The sequence below is a fragment of the Lissotriton helveticus genome, chromosome 1_1 (genome assembly GCF_964261635.1).
Source record: "Lissotriton helveticus chromosome 1_1, aLisHel1.1, whole genome shotgun sequence".
Lineage (NCBI taxonomy): Eukaryota > Metazoa > Chordata > Amphibia > Caudata > Salamandridae > Lissotriton > Lissotriton helveticus.
The window spans coordinates 1,436,722,350-1,436,743,120 of NC_136057.1; the positions used below are offsets into that span (position 1 = coordinate 1,436,722,350).

Consider the following 20,771-nt stretch of genomic DNA (forward strand, 5'->3'; position numbering starts at 1 on the left):
TATCTTGGTCCAATCAGTTTCCTTTGCTGGCACTTTTAGTTTCAGATGCTGAATTACTTGTTCATATTTTCTCATCACTTCCTTCGATGGTTCCCCTGTTTTGTCATCTCTTGGGTATTCCTCACTAGGCCAAGCTATGGCTATTTTACACTCGGTCCATAGATCTACAGGGACCACAATGTCAAAGAACCCATCCAGGTCTTTCCACAGGCATTTTTGCACCTTTACGAACCTTTCCACCTGCCTGTACCAGTCAACTGGCTTTTCGCGCAATTTCGGGAAATCGTTAGTAAAGGACACAATATCCTGTCTGGACCATGGAACGTGCACATACTTTCCACCTGGTACTTCGCGCATAGGGCATAACTGTTCTGGTTTCTCAGTTTCCCTTAGAACAAATTCGGGAGTTGCCTGCCTAGACCTGGCCTCATCCTTTTTCTTGGCCCATCTGGCTTTCCACCTTTCCACATCTCCCCATTTTTCCAATACTGTCAATAGTTCTTTGACCTGTGCTTTCTTCCCCGACATATTCAAGTTTTCCAAATCTTTGTCTGAGAAATCTGCCCTATATGGTTTTCGCAGCGGTTTTGATCTTGAAATATCTATTCCCATGCTAGCAGCAGTGTCTGTCAGTTTTTCATGAAGCACTCGGGTATTTCGAGTGAGACTCTTGCAGATAAACAGCATTTCGTCTTCAGAGTAGGTATTTAATCTGTCTAATCCTACGTTTCCTGCCATCAATTCCTCTATTTCTATTCTCAGCTTGTAGAGATCTAAAGGTTTCGTTGGGGACGCCTGTTTTTCAAATTCTTGACTCCATCTTTCGATTTCTTCAGGAGTCACCAATGTGACACTCTTCGTACCTGAGGTCGATTCCATCTGAATTTCCCTCGCATTAAAAGTATTATGTCCTTTCGGTATCCTTTTTCCAGTCTTTCTAATGGGCAGATCTAGCAGTGAGACCTCCGACTCGCACTCACTTGTCTGGTCATCCACAATTAATGGTTCTGGTCTGGTCGGTGCAATGACAGGAGTAATTACGGGAGGTTTCGGACTTCCTTGACGGTCCCCATACAACGGAACCACCGGTCCGATAGTTACTGGGATCGTCAAGGCTTCAGGACTTGCATTTAGCTGTGACATTTTCTGTATTATCTCAGCTCTCTGATTTCCTAGCGCTTCCCGCTCTTTCTCTTCTAATAACCTGTCCAAAGTGTTTCCATGTAACACCTGCGGGGTTAGAATGGGAGCATAACTCGGGGCAGTGGGATGTGTCTCACTTGGTCCTCCGCCATAATTAGGTTTCTGAAACAGACTTCCTTTGCCTAGAATTCTCTGACCTTCCTCATCCCGGGGCTGCAATCGTGGCATTCCTGAACTCTAGGACCTCACCTCACCTCCGCAGGGGGGACGAGAGCAAAGATCTCCTTCACGTGAATATCCCGTCTCCCAGCCCACGGGTCTCCTGGGGTAAATACTTCTGGTTTCTACGGGTCCTAGATTCTCAGTATAAGGAGGAATTAGATAATCCCCTCCTACACTTGCGGACCTGACCTCTTCCCTTTGTAGAGGTCTCCGGGGAATATCTCCTGCACCCGAAGGTCGGTGTCCCTCATTATAAGGAGGCGGACTTCTCATGCATATGTCATCTAACAATTCGTCATCTGATTCTCCCAGGGGCCCCCAATGTTTGGTCTTTTCTGTTCTTTCACCCCCCCCCCTCAAGAGGATCTTCTGCTGGCATCATGGGAAACAGTCCCTCAACAATCATACTCTGTCTCCATTGTTTCATCTTTTTGTCTCTGGTTTCTTGTTTCAGTTTTGGGTAATACTTTGTCAGCCCTTTATCCATTCGGGGCTTTTCTCTTTGGAAAGCCTCAATCTCCCATTCCTCTAATGCCTCATACTGCGTTAGTCTCGGTCTGGGATGTAATTCATTCATTCGGGTTCTTAAATTGAATAGGATCCTACCATTAAAGGTACCTTCTAACGGAAAGGCCATTATTCCGTCGTCTTTTGTGTATTTCACCCAATTTTCTAACCACACACATGTATTGTACCCTCTGTCAAACATCATGAAAGAGGCGGGAGTATTTGGTGGTGGAATAACAATGCCCTCTCTAGTTTGAATCGGCTTGTCCTTTTTGAAGTAATTCTTTACCTTATTTACAAGGGACATTTTTCGCTTATTTCCGTACATAATGCCGTATCTATTAGCCTTCCACTGATCCCTTTCAAAACCTAGGTTTCTTGGATCGGGTCTAGTCTCTGGAGTATACGAGTGCCACATACGATTTCTACGCTTAACTTTGTTTACAAAATTACCTCCAATCAGAATGCGTCTTGCAATTCTGTGCGACCAATAGGGTGCACGAGTTCAAATATTTTCGGCCAATGGGTGCGCGGCCTTTTCGCGAGACAGTTCTCACGCTTCGGCGCTCACCCCTCCTTCACAATTCCAGCCCCGCTACCCGCCCGCTGATTCTACCAATCCCAGCGCGGCACAGAGTGACGTCAGAGACGCTTCGCGACTGACTCCCTCCCTTCACAAGGTAACGGAAACTTTCTTTCTTTCTAAAGTGCTTAGTACTTGGTTATTTTACGACGAATACACATTCGCCACAGTGCTCAAGTGTCTAGACAGAAAAGAGTTGTTTTACTGCAAGTAAACTACTTCCATTTACTTTTCACACGCTGCGGGTAGATCTCTTCCGCCTACCCTTCACTCTAGCATCAGTGAACCTGTTACTTCCCTAGACCCATCCACTCTTCGAACCTGCTACTCTTCCGAGGTGACCCTTACTAGGTTACGCCACTATTGGAATTTTGCCAATGAACCTCGTTACTAACATTTATTCACACATGTATTCAGGAAAAGCCCTAGTTAGTGCTTCTGGTTCTACCTAACCTGCACCTAACTTTCCTTGAGCCTGCGACCTCAAGGCAAATGGATTCTATTCACCACTTTGCCATTCAATTCCCCGGGGAGTTCCAACAACACTTAACAAACCGTTTTACATACGCATGGATTAATACATATAACAATATAAGAACAAGAATAACAATTTTCAAACAATTCATAAATTTCAAAAGCAACGCATTCTCAAGAGAGTGATCAAGTCCCCCGAAATGGCCGCTCTTGTAGCAGCATCAATATACTAGCAGCTACCGACTTGACTTAGCCTAACTAGTCCTACCTAACCTTTAACTATTCCCTAACCATACCTCTGCTACCAGAAAATTACTGATAGAGCGCGCGGGTCACCCGACCAATAATTTCGCCACTTCCGGCTTCGGGCCCATATATTTCAAATCACCATATACATTGATCGGATGACCTCACGGTCTACTATCAATAATTGTGTGAATTCCTTTCGTTATTTCTTTAGAGTACCCGACTTACCATCCACCGATGCGGGTACCTATGACCACAATGGATCAGGGAGCTAGCTGTAAAAGGAAAGGCAGCAAAATACAAACCCAACAAATAACATTCAATAATCTTTGTAAAATGACCACGGACAACTGGAAGGTTTAAAGTCTTTATCTAATTTTAGTAAAATTCAGAAATCATCAAATTCACAGTAATTAAGCAATCGATAATCAGAATAACAGAAAGTACATAGCTGAATAGCAAATAAGTCAGTGCAACCATTTATAAACTAATGGAACCATGACACAATTAAAATGAAGGATCAGGAATTAGAACGTTTTAAGATGAATCACTAAAGATGGGATAGGCTTCGATTAGGACTAGTATTCTAGAATTATCTCAGAGAAAAATGAGACAGGAGTTCGGGACACTTATATCTATAGGAGAGTCTATGAAGAGAGACACGCTATGCTTTAAGGCAAAAGTTCTTTAGACAGTTTAAGTAAGGAGGTTCTAGACTATATCAGGAAATGACAAATTGCAATGCAAAATATAATTTCTAACAGGTAGGGTAACATAGGAACACGTTACGAAACAAATGCAAATGACTTTATGATTCAATGGTTGCGACAAAGCATGGAAAATTTACATATGCAAAGGTAAGTCTTTATTGAAGCAAAAGACAGAAATTCAGAAAGGTGCAAGATTTTGAGTTTTCAGAGTGATATTTACCTAGACTGGTGTGAAAACCAAACCCTGGCCACGGGTCAGTTAAGGACAGGAAACCCTCAAGGAAGGATACCCCTCAATGGACAGCAGGTGCAGAATGGACACCCAGGACAGGACAGGAAGACCAGATTAGGATCAGGACAGGACCCTCAGGACAGGAACCCTCAGGACAGGACCAGCACCCGCAGTTCGGAAGCAACGCCTGCGCTCCACCCTCTCTGCAGCTATCGATCAAGACCCCGATTGGGTCAGCGAACTCCCAGCAAAGTGCTCCGCCAGCACTTTAAGGTTTAGTAAAACCTTAGTCTATGGTCAATTTCGGACAGAGTGCTCCGCAGCGCTCTGTATCTTCAGTCACCTATTGAGTGCGTTGGGTCAGTGACAGGTCAGCTAAACCAGACAAGTCGGACAATTTCCCTAGGTGAACCCAACCCAGGGTAGATATACTGTTTTGGGACGGTGTACCACCCCCCAATGTTGCAAAGTGTCAGAATCCCTCAATTTGGATTGGTCCTAAGGTAGGGTTTGGGTAACACACCAATCAGAATAGACTATTTGGAGGCCTACTTTGCATCTCTGGGTACCGCCTAGCGAGATTGGGGTTCCCATGGGAAGCTGTACAGCAAACAATATCGCAACACACAATGTATCATTATAAGGAGCAACTTTCTCCATTCTCGTAGGGCAGAGGTGGCTTTCCCATGAGCATCTTGACTGTGGCTGCCAGCTGGCTGAGTTCCACTGTCCAATGTTGCCACCTTTCAGTGCACCACGAGTATGCGCAGAAGGGACCTTCAATATGGCTCCCAACCGGTTCGGGCCCCCATTCCCCGCAGTACATGAAAAGTAAGCGAGAACAAATTAATACATAGAAATAAATGAATGCATTACATGTCATAACTTTGTACTTCATTCTTATCACTATAAAAATATACTATGCAATTAGAAATTAGCAAAATATACACTGTCACAAGAGCAACTGCACGAGCAGTACCACGTTATTGCCAAAGCTGCGTATTACGCATGCGCACCCTTTCCCACCAAACTTATAACTACGTCAGGTCACGTGAGTGTGACTGACGCATGCGCAGAAGCAATTTTCCAAGCGGCGGCCATGTTTAGGAACACGGATTAGTTGTATTAGAAATACACGTACGCAAGCTTCCTCTACTTTGTTCGAATGTAAAAATAAAAGATTAGTAAGACGTACAAAATTTATTAATTGATTACACACGGGCGAGGTTCATGACTCGAGCAAATCGCGATGCGAAGCTTGCTCTATCAGTAGCTTAGGGCAAGTGGAGGGGGATTGCGACCTCACCCATGCATACCCCTTTACCACGAAATGACGTGGTAGAAGCATACATGGTAAAGGAATGCGTGGTTAAAACGCATTCATGGTAGAAGCATACATGGTTTATCCTGTCGTGCCTCTATCATACAACCCATAAACTCTGATGCTTGCTGTCTTACTTACGCCAAGACATTAAACATACGAAAGACTCCCTGAGTAACGTGTAATCTCACCACCTACAACTAACCCTTCTCATGGTCACCTGCACCCAAAACCAGTTCAAACAGCCCCCTGTCAATAACACCCAGGTCTACCTGTCATCAGCAACAAACAAAACTAACCATAAACCCTGCAAAGTCACCCGGTTTCAGTCCAAACATGGACGACGACGAACTTCCTGAAAGTCAATGGCTGTGAAACAAAACGGATGTTCCTTGACTCGAATCCCCCTTTCACACGCTCACTCCACCTCTGTGGCAGGAGTTCCCATCAATTTGTTGAAAATCAGGTAGGCTGGAGAGTGCTAATACCTGAGGTGTTCAACATGTAGGAATCGAGAGGATTTACTGAGATCATCAGGTTTCCATAGACATCTCTGCAATGCTCAACCAGATCCATACAAAATGCAGTTTCTTTGAACTGTGTGGCTTAAAAGACCACGGGGCAGATTTACAAGCCCCTTGCGCCACTTTAGCGTAATTTTTTACACGTTAAAAATGACGCAAAAGTGGCGCAAGGGGCTTGTAAATCTGCCCCCAAAGTTTTAGGTCTGGCATGCCAGAGCAGCTGTCCGAATGTCATATTGTTACCCATTTTTTTTAAATATAGGTAGAGTGGAATTTGGCTCCACTACGATGAGTATTGGTCTCTCAACTCATGCTGTTGGCTCTGTGATGAACCAGTCTGCCTAGACTATTTTTTACATCTCAAAAGTTCTCTAAATAATCACACCTTAAGTTCTATGGGGCATATTACCAAGATTAAGCGATATTTATCGCTTAACACGGTTAGCGGCAATATTATTATCGCCGAGCTCCGCCAATTTTTATCGCATATAAACCTTGCTATTATCAAGGTTTATCTCAAAAGCGATAAAAATCGGCCGTAATGCATGAATATCGCTGAAAAGTCAGCGATATTCATGCATTACCGAGCTAATGCTCTTAGCCATGTTATCCACCTACCATTGGCTAACATGGCTAAGAACTCCTCTGGGCAGGCGTTAGCTTTTGGAGATATTCGCGCTTAGTGCGAATATTTCCAAAAGTACGCCTTTGTAGGTAATAGGAGATAGCGATGTTAGCGACTGTTTACAGTCGTTAACATCTTGGCACGCCCACTTTGCATGTCATTAGCGATAAATATCGCTGACATGCAAAGTGGGCCCCAAGATGATCGCTATCTCCTACTAGCTGTCGCTAACTGGTGTGAGCGACAGCTAGGTAATAGGGCGATAAAATTATCGGCGCTTTAGCGGGAAAAATTCCCGCTAAAGCGGCGATAAGGCCCTTGGTAATATGCCCCTTTAATTCATAGATGTGTGGAACACATAAAGCAATTGTTAGTTTACTTTTATCCTGCAGCAGTTTGATGATGTTTTTTTGAGGACTCAGAATGAAAGCCAAGCCTATTGGCTTTATCTCTGCTTTTTTTTCTATCGGCTTTTATGTTTTTTTTTACGTGGATGGGTTTGAAAGAGAGATGATAACCTTCCTAAAATCTCTTTCAGAAACTGTGCATTGACTAATTAAATTCAAGCCCTCTGTTTCTAAGACAGATATCTAACAGCATACCAGAGACATTCTTCCTTCCCAGGTCCATCCTTTTCATCACTGTTCGAGCTGAAAACCAGTGTTAGGTGAAGACCTCTGACAGAGGCTCATGACAAAAGGAGGTAATGTCTTAGGATCGGGTAGAGCACCTTTACGCAGCACTGTAGGGTGCAAGAAGCCACCAGAAAGAAACACATGGCATCAAAACGGTCTTGCCTCTCGGGGAGTGGGAGCACCCGAATGTCAAAATGACATTTTCTCTGAGACAAAGAACATTGTATCATCTGAGATGTTGATAGGATTAATGTGTACATTTTATCGCAAGCTGATAAAGTGGCACTGTCTGCCATGTTTCAAGAACTAGAGAACAAAGTCAGACACCCCAATAAAACACCACACCCGAGGCATGGTGCCCTTTCGCAGATGGAATGTGTGAAGTAAAGGAGATTCTTTTGTAGCTCCAGCTCAGCACTGGTGTGAGGGTATGTTTTTCATTCAGCACTTTCTCACTGTCCTCCTCTCTCTGTCCTACAGCGCTCCAATGCCGTACCTCGTTGGAGTCCACAGCAGCTTGATGGAGGTAAGTCTGGATAATCTTCATCATTCGCCACATTCTGCTGCCCTTAGAGTTCCTGCGGTCTCTTGTGAAGGTTTCTGCATGTGGTGTCTCATGGAGGTGTGCACTTACCGGGCCTCACTGCTGTCTTTCAGGGGCTCATAGGTGTGTACTTACAGAGCCACACATATATCTTGTTTATGTTTGTGTACAGAAATGCAGACATGTGTCTTGTGCTGATCTATGGATGCAGAGGTGTTATGTTATGTTAGTAGTGTTTTGTAAAGCGCTTGTTCACCTGTTGGTTTCTTGGCGCTGGATCTAGAGAGTGCTGGAGAGTTTAACAGTACAATTGTAAGCCTGAATGTACAGCCAAGTCTTGAGTAATTTGCCGAATTTCAGTAGGTGAGTCGTGGACTTAATTTCCAAAGGAATCGAATTCCATAATTTAGGGGCCAGGGTTGCAAACCTGGCTCCTCCTGGTCGCTTTAACTTAAAAGTAGGTATTGACAGTAGCTGGATATGGGCCGAGTGAAGGTTCCATGAAGGCGAGTATCTGGAGATTAGACGGTCTATAATCTGGGGCCCTGACCGTGCAATGACTTGAATACTAGGCAGCCAATCTTAAATACACAGCGTTGGGGTATGGGGAGCCAGTGCAATTCCTTCAAGAGAGGGGAGACATGATGCCACCTAGGTTGCCGGTAGATCATTCTAGCTGCCTGGTTTTGGACTATCTGCAGCCGTTTCATGAGACCAGCTGGTAGTCCAAGGTAGATTGCATTGGAATAGTCTAGGCGCGATAAAATCATAGCCATTACAACCTGTACCAACGCGGTTTGAGTCAACAATTATCTTTCTGATTTGGTGTATATGTGTAGCCCATTATTCCACATGGAAAAATCACACGAGGCTTTGGCTGACACTTGTTCCCCTTTCTTTATAGGAAAAAACCTTTCCCTTACCTTACCTATTCCTCCCCCATCTCTCCTTCTCCCCACCCCACTTTCAGCTCCCCATATACACTGACCATCACCTCAGAGCAATTGGTAAATGTATGTGTTAAAACCCCATGGAACTGGGAATTCATTGTGGTTTTACAACAGGAAAAATTGGTCCCACACGATAATACCTCTTTCATGGGGTTTGACTCATAATTGCATGGTAATGGTGTAGATTTATTGCACAGTAACAGTAAAACAACATGTGTTTTTTCCATGACTCCAGTATCGTCTAACATGTATTCAGGCCCATAGAGTGCGTTGGAGCCAGGGTCTGGCATGCATACGTAAGTTTACTGTACCTCCCTTCCAGGAACCTCCTCTCAGCCAATACAATGACTACAGCCAGCCAAAATTGAGAGGTTCAAAACACAGGCGTAGACCCGTGTGACGACTGGGCCTGAAGCTATGCAAGTCCTCTTTCCAGCTTTTAATGTATAACTGAGGTCCCAGCCTTTTTTAACAACACACAGAACCTCCAATGGTCCCCTCAATCCTATAACTGTGGAGGCATAGCAACACAGAGAAAATGGTATTTCTCCACCTGTCGAGGTGTGTAATGCTGCTTGATTCTGCACCTTCTTTGCATTATGGTAGCAGGGTCCATTGGGTTGCACACATTCACCTTGTAGTACTGTCTAGGTTGCTCTACCATCTTGTTTCCTGATCTGCAGCATGTAAGACAAAGACCCCTGGAGGATGTGGTGGTACTCAATGTAGATTCAAACACTCTGGAGACGCCATTCCAAGACCTGGAGAGCCTGCCTGCGGATGTGGTGAGCACTCGCTGAAACCCCTACTTAGGAGTCAACCCCTGGGGGGATCTTGGGGTCTTTTTCATCTAGGGGACCTCTTCTTGGCTCTTTCTGGCACCTTGTGCACACACTCTTTTATCAGTCATTTACCTCTCTCTCTCTCTCTCTCTCTCTCTCACACTCATGGGGCTGCCTCTTCCTTATGGCCTCTGAGTTCTCTCTGTCTTTGATTCTCCTCTTCTTGGCTGTTTCGTCATTCAATGTCTCTTTCAGTCTTTGTGATGTTTCTGACTGCCTGTGATTCTTTGCTGTCTCTCATGCAAAAAGATCTCACTCAATCCCTGTGATATGTCACCTCAAACCCCTCAAGTTCCCTGTGGTTAATCTTAGTCCTAAATAATGTTTATCCATGTTGACGTCTTACTCAGTTGGTCCGGAATCGTGTTCTTTCAGTTACATAAAAGGGTATACTGCTCTCCTCTCCCTAACTCTTGTCAGGGCTGTGCAACCTCTCCTTGGCCATCTCCAGTCCTACTATTTCCTAAATTGGTGCTTTCAGTGTAGTCCTTTATCTATTTCTCTCTCTCTCTCAGATGTCTTGGAAGGTTTTTCCTGGTAACATAATGTGTATTTGTAAAGCATACTTTTATCCAAGGGTATCTTGGCGCTGAATAACAGATGTTTATTGCTACCAATGGTACTCATTTTATCGACCTCAGAAGGATGAAAGGAAGAGTGAACCCACTGGGATTTGAGCCTGTGACCATGAGGTGGAACACAGGCCTCTACAGTGCCTGCATTAGTCCACTGAGCCATTGTGCTTATCCTAGCCATTGTAGTTGTGCACTCTCTACCCATGCTAGTGTTTCAGCTCATGTGCTGTCTTTCCTTGGTGGGCACTCTCCCATCTGCTGGATCTGTGTATGGCACTCTGAGTGCAGTCTGCCTTTTCTCTCTTACGGGTGTCATGGAATGCGATTGGCTATCTCCCAGCCATGAACTCACTTTCATTGGTTCCCTGTCTCCCATCCCATTCACTGCCCCTCCCCCGTCTTTCATTGTCTGTTAGTGCAGCCAACTCTTCCTCTCCCATCAGGTGCCTTGGACTCTCTCCCTGTATCCATGACCTCTCTCTTCTCCGCTGTCACTGCCCACTCCGTTGACACAGATGTGTTGGACTGTCCCTCTTTCGCTCTCTGTCCCAACTCATGTGCTCTCACTCCTTGATAAACCTTGGTCTTTCTCTCCAATCCTCTCTCTCCCCCTCCCACCCTAAAGTGTCTCAAAATGTGACCCTCGGCTGACCCTGTCCCTCATTTCTTGTAATTTCAGTTGGTGTCCCCTCTCTTCTTAGTAGTCTCGGAAAATGTTGTCCCTCATTTCTTGTAATTTCAGTTGGTGTCCTCTCTCTTCTTAGTAGTCTCGGAATATTTTCTCTTTGTTGTCCCATATATTGCTCTAATCCATTCTATCTCCTCAGGTGTCTTGGAATGTCTCTCTTTGCTGTACCTGATATCTAACACTCTCGGCGGGTGCATTATTTCATCTTTCTATCTCTGTCTCTCCCTCATGTGTCCTGGAATGTCTATGTTTGGGTGTCCCTGGTATATTGCACACTCAGTTTGGTGCCTTCTGCCTCCTCCACTCGATCTCTTTCTCTCTCACTCCCCAGATTTCTTGGAATTTCTCTCCTTTGCTGCCTCTAGTGCCCCCTACTTCAAGTTGCTTCAGTCTGTCCTCTCTCTTCCTCTCCTCAGGTGTCCTTGCTGAAGCTGAGGCTGAAGAAGCAGTCTGCGGTGACCGGGGATGGCGTTGCCCGGGCCTTCCTCAGGGCTCAGGCGTTGCTCTTTGGGTCCTACCGAGATGCCTTGATCTGCACCCCGGTAAGGTTGGAGCCACCTTCACCCACTCTCTGCTTTGAATGAATGAATGAATTTGTACTTGTAAAGGGCACTGCTGCCCCAGCAAAGGGGCGTCCTGGCGCTGTGCTCATACCGCTGTGGAACCCTTCATGGCTTTTCCCTGTGAAATGTCCACTCCTGGGCACCCCCAAGGTGAAGCCAGGCATCCCAGCGCTGTTGGGGCCGTTGTGGAGATTAAGCAAGCTATTGCCCAGAGTTGCAGAGCGGGACCCATGATTAGAATAGGCACCGAGGCGAGAATTATCAGGTCCGAGGAAATTGAGCCCCAGACCCGCCGAGGCGGGAATTGAACCCTGGTCCCGGGCCAGACTTCTGCATCAGGGTCTGCCGCTCTAACCATTGAGCCACACTTCTCCCTGTGGTTAATCTTTCCTCCCCCTTTATTACCCTGCGTCCTGTTATTCCCCTTCCAATCCATACACGGTACCCAGTCCATCAATCCTGGCACTCTCAGTTCCACTTTACCAAGGACTCGGCACCTGTCCCTCCCCCTCCTCTCTGACCTCCCCCGCAGTCTCTCACAGCCACCTCCATCGCTCACACCCCCTCCTCCGCCTGTCTGTCTCTTATCTGTTCCCACTCTACACTATCTGAATCTCTGTCCCTCCTGCCTCTGTACTCAGTGCTCGAAATGGATGTACAGAGGTACTGGTACTCGCCATCGCCGTTTCTTTGTCTCCTCAGTGGCGTAACACAAAATTCCCCCCTCCGAGAATGTGATTAGGGGCTCGCATAGAGGGATTAATTGGTGTTTGGATGAACAAGGAGGCCTCCTGGAGGGTTGCGTCCCCCTCCCCTAATGACCCCCACGCGCCGCAGGTGCCTGAATAACGCCTCTTTCTCTCCTGAGCCATCGGCTGAGCTTTCCCTTCTCCCAGTCTTCGTGCTCTTCCCTTGTTCCTCTGACAGGGCCGGTCCTAGGACTTGTGGGGCCCTGGGCGAAAGGGAAGATATGAGGCCCCTCTAATCTGAATGTAACATCACAAGAATTTACATCACAGAAAACTAACATCACAGGACTATTAATCATCTTTGCATTGCTAAAGAAACCTATGGGCATATGTACAACAGACTGGAGAAGTATAGCGTCAAGCAAACATTGCTAACGCCATGCTTCTGCATTTTGAAAGCGCAAGGCTGCACCATATGTTCAAGCATATGATCCAGCCCTGCTTTCCCCTGTGCTGGCGCTAAATTAAGCTGCCTAACGCCAATGCTGGCACCCTTGCACTATAATGCAAGGGTGCCTGTGTTGAAGGGAATCTTGAAATGCTGTTTTGTAACTTCTATGTGTGCTGCTTAATGAAGCACAAATTAAAGTTGCAAAACAGCATTTTTTTAAATGATTATTTATGTGCAGGAAGTGGGACCTTCCTGCACATAAACTTTCATAGGTAATTTGCTGTTTCTATGTGTGCTTCACAAGCGGCATAGGATCGGATAGCAAATCTTTAAATAAACAAAGCCTGGGGAGGAGGCAAGCGGCTGATAGCAGACTAGTTTTGTTAGTTGCACCCTGGCTGTATAACTGCAGATCAGGAGTTTGAATCTATGCAAGGCACAATCATCCTTCCTTGGTCCATTCTATGAGTGTCATTAAATAGTATAATAGTAACTACTTCGAAAGAGTGGAATGAAACACCATTATATGTAAGTCATAATTCAAATGACAGCTAAAAATACCTTTGACACACCACCACATAGCTATTGAGCGTTTCACCACTGTGTTGATACCCAACCCAATGAGTTGTGTTCATCTTAACATGCTAAATATTCTAGGCAAAGGATCAGAATAACATCACTGTTAGCAAGCACTGGCAAAGTCAATAGGTTTCACCTATAAGAACTATTGGCTTTGGCAATGTGTATGTGCCGTGTTGTACACCAGTGTGGCTGCTCTTCAGCATGGTTAAAAGTTAGTGGCATGGAGTAGCCTTGAGGGGAGGGGTAGGAGTAGAGTGTCATAGATTGGATTTGTTGGAGTAGAGTGTTGTTGAGTGGAGTATGGGGGAGTAGAGTGTGATACAGTTGAGTAGAGGGGAGTAGAGTGCAGAGTCGTGGAGCGGAGTGCTGTAGAGTGGAATGGGGTGGAAATCGGGTGGAGTGGGTAAGAGTGGATTGAGATATTGAGTGAACTGGATTGGAGTAGATTGGGATGGAGTGAGGTGGATTAATTTGATTGGAGCGGGTGGATTGAAATGGGGTGAGGTGGATTGGAATAGGGTGAATTAAAGAAAGGTGTATTAGATTAGATTGGGGTGTGATGGATTGGGGCGTATTGGTATGGATTGGGGTGTTTTGCAGTGGGGCGAATTGTTTTGGATTGCAGTGGGGCAGAGTAGATTGGTGCAGATTGGAGTGGGGCAGATTGAGTGAATTGGAACTGATTGGAGTTGGGTAGATTGGAGTGGAGCTGATTGAGTGGGGTGCATTGTTTTGGATTGGGATGTGGCAGATAGCTTTCAGTTGAAGTGGGGCAGATTGTTTTGGGTTGGAGTGGTGCACATTGTTTTGGATTGATTGAGGCAGATTGTTATGGGGAAGATTTTTTTGTGATTGGAGTTGGGTGGATTGGATTTCAGTGGGATGGACTGGGGAGGAGGTGGATTGGATTGGAGTGGGATAGATTTGATTGGAGTGGGGTAGATTTGATTGGAGTGGGGTAGATTGGATTGGGGTGGGTTGGATTGGTGTGGGATGGATTGGATTGGAGTAGGGTGGATTTCGGTGCATTGGAGTGAAGTAGATTGAATGGGTGGACTGGAGTGGGGTGGATTGAAGTGGGGCGGATTGAAGTGGGGCGGTTTGAAGAGGGGCGGATTAGAATGGGGCAGATTGAAGTGGGGCAGATTGGAGTGGGCAGATTGGAGTGGGGAAGATTGGAGTGGGGCAGATTGGAGCGGGGCAGATTGGAGCGGGGCAGATTGGAGCAGGGCAGATTTAAGTGGGGCAGATTGTTTTGGATGGAGTGGGGCAGATTGGAGTGGCGCAGATTATTTTGGATTCGATGGGGCAGACTAGAGTTGTGCAGATTGGAGTGGGGCAGATTGTTACGGGTTGGGGCAGATTGGAGTGGGGCAGATTGTTTTGGATTGGATGGGGTATACTAGAGTTGTGCAGATTGGAGTGGGGCAGATTGTTTTGGAGAGGGCAGATTGGAGTGGGGCAGATTGGAGTGGAGCTGATTGGAGAGGGGCACAGTGTTTTGGACTGGAGTAGGGCAGCTTTTCTGGGCTTGGAGCTAATTGTTTTGGATTGAGTGGGGCAGATTGTTGTTGGGAAAATTCTTTGGGATTGGAGTGGGTGGATTGGATTACCGTGGGATGGACTGGGAAGGGGTGGATTAGATTGGGTTGAGGTGAGGTGGATTTGATTGGAGTGGGGTAGATTGAATTAGGGTGGGTTGGATTGCTATGGGGTGGATTGGATTGGAGTGGGGTGGCCTGTGACACATTGGAGTGAAATGAATTAGGATGGAAAAGGTCGACTTGGGTGTGACGGATTGGAGTGTGGTGGATTGGAGTAGGGTGAATTAAAGAAGGGTGTATTAGATCAGTTTGGGGTGGATTGGATTGTAGTGGGGCGGATTGGAGTAGGGCAGATTGGAGTAGGGCAGATTGTTTTGGCTGGAGTGGGGCAGATTGGAGTGGCGCAGATTGTTATGGATTGGATGGGGCAGACTAGAGTTGTGCAGATTGGAGTGGGGCGATTTTTTTTGGATTGAGTGGGGCAGACTAAATTGGTGCAGATTGGAGTGGGGCAGATTGTTTTGAATTGGAGCTGATTGGAGTTGGGCAGATTGGAGTGGGGCGGATTGGAGTGGGGCAGATTGGAGTGGGGCAGATTAAATGGGTGGACGGGGGTGAGGCAGACTGGAGTGGGTCAGATTGGAGTGGGGCGGATTGGAGTGGGGCGGATTGGAGTGGGGCGGAATGGAGTGGGGCGGATTGGAGTGGGGTGGATTGGAGTAGGGCGGATTGGAGATGGGCAGATTATTGTGGATGGAGTGGGGCACATTGGAGTGGCACAGATTGTTTTGGATTGGATGGGGCAGACGAGTTGTGCAGATTGGAGTGTGGAAGATTGTTTTGGGTGGGGCAAATTGGAGTGGGGCAGATTGTTTTGGATTGGATGGGGCAGACTAGAGTTATGCAGCTTGGATTGGGGCAATTTGGAGTGGAGCAGATTGGAGTGGAGCAGATTGGAGTGGAGCAGATTGGAGTGGAGCAGATTGGAGTGGAGCAGATTGGAGTGGAGCAGATTGGAGTGGAGCAGATTGGAGTGGAGCAGATTGGAGTGGAGCAGATTGGAGTGGAGCAGATTGGAGTGGAGCAGATTGGAGTGGAGCAGATTGGAGTGAGGCAGATTGGAGTGGAGCTGATTGGAGTGGGGCACATTGTTTTGGACTGGTTTAGGGCAGATTGTTTTGGATTGGAGTGGGGCAGATTGTTGTGAGGAAGACTTTTTGAGATTGGAGTGGGGTGGATTGGATTGCAGTGGGATGGACTGGGAGGGGGTGGATTTGGTTGAGGTGAGGTTAGGTGGGTTTGATTTGAGTGGGGTAGATTGGATTAGGGTGGGTTGGATTGCTGTGGGGTGGATCGGAATTCAATGTGGTGGATTGTGGTACATTGGAGTGAAGTGACTTAGGATGGAATGGGTGGACAGGGGTGTGGCGGATTGGAGTGTCGCGGATTGGAGTGTAGTGGATTGGAGTGTGGAAGATTGGAGTGTGGCGGATTGGACGGGGCAAATTGTTTTGGATTGAAGTGGGGCAAATTGTTTTGGATTGAGTGGGGCAGATTGTTGTGGGGAAGATTTTTGGGGATTGGAGTGCGTTGGATTGGATTGCAGTAGGATGGATTGGAAAGGGGTCGATTGAATTGGATTGAGGCGAGGTGGATTTAATTGGAGTGGGGTTGATTGGATTAGGGTGGGTTGGATTGCTGTGGGGTTGATTGAATTTGAATGGGGTGGATGGTGGTACATTGGAGTGAAGTGACAGGATGGAATGGGTGGACTGGGGTGTGGCAGATTGTAGTGTGGCGGATTGTGGTGTGCGGGATTGGAGTGTGGCAGATTGGAGTGTAGCGGATTGTTTTGGATTGGATGGGGTAGATTGTTTTGGATTGAATGGGGCAGATTGTTTTGGATTGATGGGGCAAATCGTTTTTGATTGAAGTGGGGCAAATCGTTTTTGATTGAAGTGGGGCAAATTATTGTGGGGCAGATTTTTGGGAATTGGAGTGGGGTGGATTGGATTGCAATTGGACGGATTGGGGAGGGGTGGATTGGATTGGGTTGAGATGAGGTGGATTTTATTGGATTGGGGTGGGGTGGATTGGAGTCAGGTGGATTGTGGTGGATTGGAGGGGGTGAATTAGGGTGGAGTGGTGGGACTAAAGTGAGGCAGATTGGAGTGGGGCTGAATGGAGCGGAGTAGATTTTTTTGGATGGAGTGAAGCAGATTGGAGTGGCGCAGATTGTTTTGGATTGGAGTGGGGCAGATTGTTTTGTACTAGAGTGGGAGGATTGGAGTGTGGTGGAGTTGAGGTGTATGGATTGGATTAAGTGGGACGGATTTGTGTGTGGTGAGGTTTATTGGCGTGGATTAGCGTGAATTGTAGTACGGATTGGAGTGGTGTGCATTGGGGTGTAGGGCATAATTATGTGTTAAAACATGATTTCAGATAATACACATAAGAAAGAAACAACGTAGATTTGCAATACAATAATCCTCATCTTTTGAGAACAGTGCCTACAAGCAAAAACAAAAGAAAATTAGAGTGCAAAGTAATTAAAGACTTGGCAAAATAAAAAGAAACTTAACTAGCAGGTTTTCCGCACATAGCTACATTTACTAGACAGCCCTCTAAGTTTATCACTGGTGACTTGGACTGGGAAGCAAACATACTAGTCCCTCTGTGTAAGAAAATCTAGTGATCCAACAGTATAGCGCTGCAAGGCCAAGGACAGGGCCCCCATGCCCTGGGCCTCCTAGCACAACATAATGGCTACCAAGCCTTGCAAAAGAGGCCCACATCTACACTTTCGAGCCTGATGGGGGGCTGCAAGACCCACCTGCTCTGGACTTCACAGAACTGGATAATGGCCCAATTACCAGTGAATAGGGCCCACACCTAACCTTGCAGCTTGATCCGGTGCTTCCAGGCCCAGGGGATGAGGATAACCCCCCCCCCCCCCCGGTGCCTCAAGCAGTAGTGGGACATGCTGCTAAACATTGCTCTACTGTGCCAGTCTGAGCTGAATGCTCCCTCCTCCCCTCATCAAACTGTCCTTACCTGTTAATGTCCGGCTCCTTTGGAAACAAAAGAGTCTTCTGTTGCCTGGAACTGGAATACACAAAGGGCAGACAAGACTTCCCCACAGGTGCTGCCCTGCTCTCGTCCCTGAGAGCCCACTTTGCTGCTGTCACGTCCCCTACCTAGTCTTTCCACTCCCCCACCATTGCAGCCCCAGGAATGCTACCATGCCCTGACCAGCGAGGTCAAGACACCTCGCTTAACATTGGCAATGTGATCACGTTGTGGAGGAGCCCTGAAGGAGCAGGTGGGCTGACTATGAAAGTGTAGCATTTCCGACAGATGCGGGCACCGTGTTTTGAACTGAGCAAGGGGCCCTGGGCAGCTGCCCACACTGCCCATGCCTAGCGCCGGCCCTGCCTCTGAGGCCTAATCTACTTCTGAAGTAAGCGGGAGAACTGTCGGCATTGGCAAAGTCGTCTCCTGATGCTTTCCACCTTATTTATCAAGCTACTAATACCACACGTCAGACAGACGCAGAGCGCGGGCTCGCGCTCGGATGCCGCCACGTTGGAATGCTGCGGCTGACTACACTTACCCAAATGTAAACACCCGACCGCTCCACATACCTTTATCATTACACAAATAGAAATTCACACTTTTTCAGCTCTGCGTGTACCATAGGCAAAGGCAGGATCAGTTCTACATTGTTTATGGCACTCAGGCCTTCCTTATGAGTCAGCCTAACTCATAGCTGCCAAGATTTCAGTGTGACATTTTCATAAATTCAGTGTAATTAAATGTGACATTTCAACAACTGTGAGTGAAACTTTGTTGCAACCAAAATCAAGCAATAAAAACCAGGAAATCAAATAAATATGAGCAATTACACCCATTTGAGCAACAAGACATTCTAAGAAGATGTTAAGAGTTCTGAGAAGCACGAGAAACTGATGCACCTAGTTCTCTTCTAAGCTTATCGTACTGTTAAACAAAACGAGGACTCTGATCTGCACCACTCTCATTGACAGTGCGCGCCGCGCCACTGCAAACAAAAGAATGTTTCTGGAAATATTTGCAAAGTCAGTTATTGTAATAGGGTTAGATTATATGTTGCAAAAACAGGCGCAGTGTGCTTACCACTTGCTCACCTCAAATATAGAGAATAACATAATGACTGGTGTAGTGGGGGATAAAAAGAGAAGGAGGCGGATAAGGACTGTTTTCCAGATTGGGTCTCCTCACTTGAAAGCACACATCATCGTTCGCTGGGAGACACAGCTGCAGCACTGCCTAGAGGACTAAGAAAGGGGAATTACCACTGGGAACGGAGAAACAGCTGCCACATTTGTGAGCCGATATAGAAAAAGATTGACAGCCCTGCTTACCGAAACAGAGCTCTCAGCGAGTGAAACATAACTAATACTTTAAATGAAAGATTGGGTGAAAGGGAGCTTGCGAGTAAAGTCACATTTCTAACATTCTAACTTTGTGACTGCTCAACTCGATCTTCAGTGACCTAAACTCTGTAGATCGTAAGTGAAAGCTAAAGTGTGAAGGTTGAGAACACAAGCAGAAACGGTGGCTTGAGGAGAAAGCAGTAACACTGGTTAGCTGCTTGTGCTTGCAACATTTCCAGAACAGGAGCTAGACAATCAGAAAAAATAGTGCACAAAATGAACTGAAATGGACAGAAGCAAAGTGAGCTCTGTAATAGGGCCAGTCGCTATGGAAGGGAACGACAGACCAAAAGGAGGGACAAATGGGCTAGATTTACCATTCAAAGTTAGGAATGTTTAAACAAAGGCACCCGGCACAGCTAATGAAAAGTGATGGCCGGCTTAAAGCCCATGTACTGAATACACCATGCCTCGTAGAGCAGCAGATGCATGCTGCTAGGCTCGACCTAATAAAAAATTACATATAGCTGCTGCCCAAGCCAATCCTATAGATTTTGGTGGCCTGGATTAGTCTTAATTGACATTCTTGTAGAAGTGTAATGATTAGTAGTTGTGTTGGTACTGTCAATGGCAGCACTGGCAGGGGCAATGGATGGTGCAAGGTGCAGTAGCCTACTGACACAGGCCCTGGCATTTATTGTTTTACAAATTAAGCACTGTGTTTACCCCGGCATTTAAGTCCTCCTGTATCCTGCATCCCGTGTTTGTCATCTTCTTTATAACTTCACTCTCTCAGTTTCGTATTTATCGGTCATCCTATTTTCTTTATCTCTCTATGAAGTAATCCGCTACAAGCGTGTTATTAGTTACATATAAATAAATATATCCTCTACGTTTTCTTCCATCTCTCTCCTTCCTCTCCATGTTTGCTTCTCATATTTAGCTATAGTGTTTTCAGCTCTACCCACAAATTATTTTCCATCTAATTATTTTTCTCTCTGATTTCGAACTTTGTCTACTCTCTGTGAAACAGATAAACTTTAAAAATGAAAGTGCAGTGAAAATAATGCTTTACTTTATATTGGGCAATCCAAGCTATGAACAGGTGCATGTGCTCTGAAGATAATCAGTGACCACTTGCCTGTTGAGTGATCTTTTAGGTCGCACAGAACCCTACATAGTTACACCCGGCTCGCGATCAGAGGACTTCACCCCTACTTTTCCCCTCATATTTTATTGCTACCAGAGCCACAGTGCATTGTGGCTCGTAATGGTTTCTAGAGGACCATGGGAGTAGTCAAAACAGCCTTACACCATCCCTCCTATTTCTTAAGTTCATTTTTGAAATTCCATGTGGCGGGCCTACTTTGCTCTGTTTGCTCACTGGAAATATTCAGGCAAGAATATACATCCAATATCCTTCGGCCCTCCCCAAATCCCACACTCTGATTGTGTGGCTAGTTATATGTCCCCACTCCTATTCTCCGATGATACAGTGTATACTTCTCAGCCAATATAGCAAGAATGATTGTTTGATGCAGATTCCTATGGGTGGCTCCCCTGGTGCCCCTGGGTGGACTCCTGAAACCATGCCCTTTAACTGGTTTACATCTGTACTGCGGTACAGAGCCATTCAAAATGGATATGCATGCACATGCATTCTCAACAGCGTCTTCTAATATTTGTTTTCTACCCACAGGCAGAGG

General features: G+C 46.2%; 1 protein-coding gene across 4 annotated transcripts in view; it reads left to right on the forward strand.

Annotated features, from left to right (window-relative positions):
- DENND1C (DENN domain containing 1C) overlaps positions 1-20,771 on the forward strand; it is a 219,309-nt gene that overhangs the window by 117,026 nt on the left and 81,512 nt on the right. For all 4 annotated transcript variants that reach the window (XM_078685386.1, XM_078685399.1, XM_078685380.1 and 1 more), the window contains 3 exons: positions 7,703-7,748; positions 9,400-9,501; positions 11,238-11,363. In XM_078685386.1, coding sequence (XP_078541512.1) covers positions 7,703-7,748; positions 9,400-9,501; positions 11,238-11,363 — 274 coding nt within the window. The remainder of the gene's footprint in view (positions 1-7,702; positions 7,749-9,399; positions 9,502-11,237; positions 11,364-20,771) is intronic.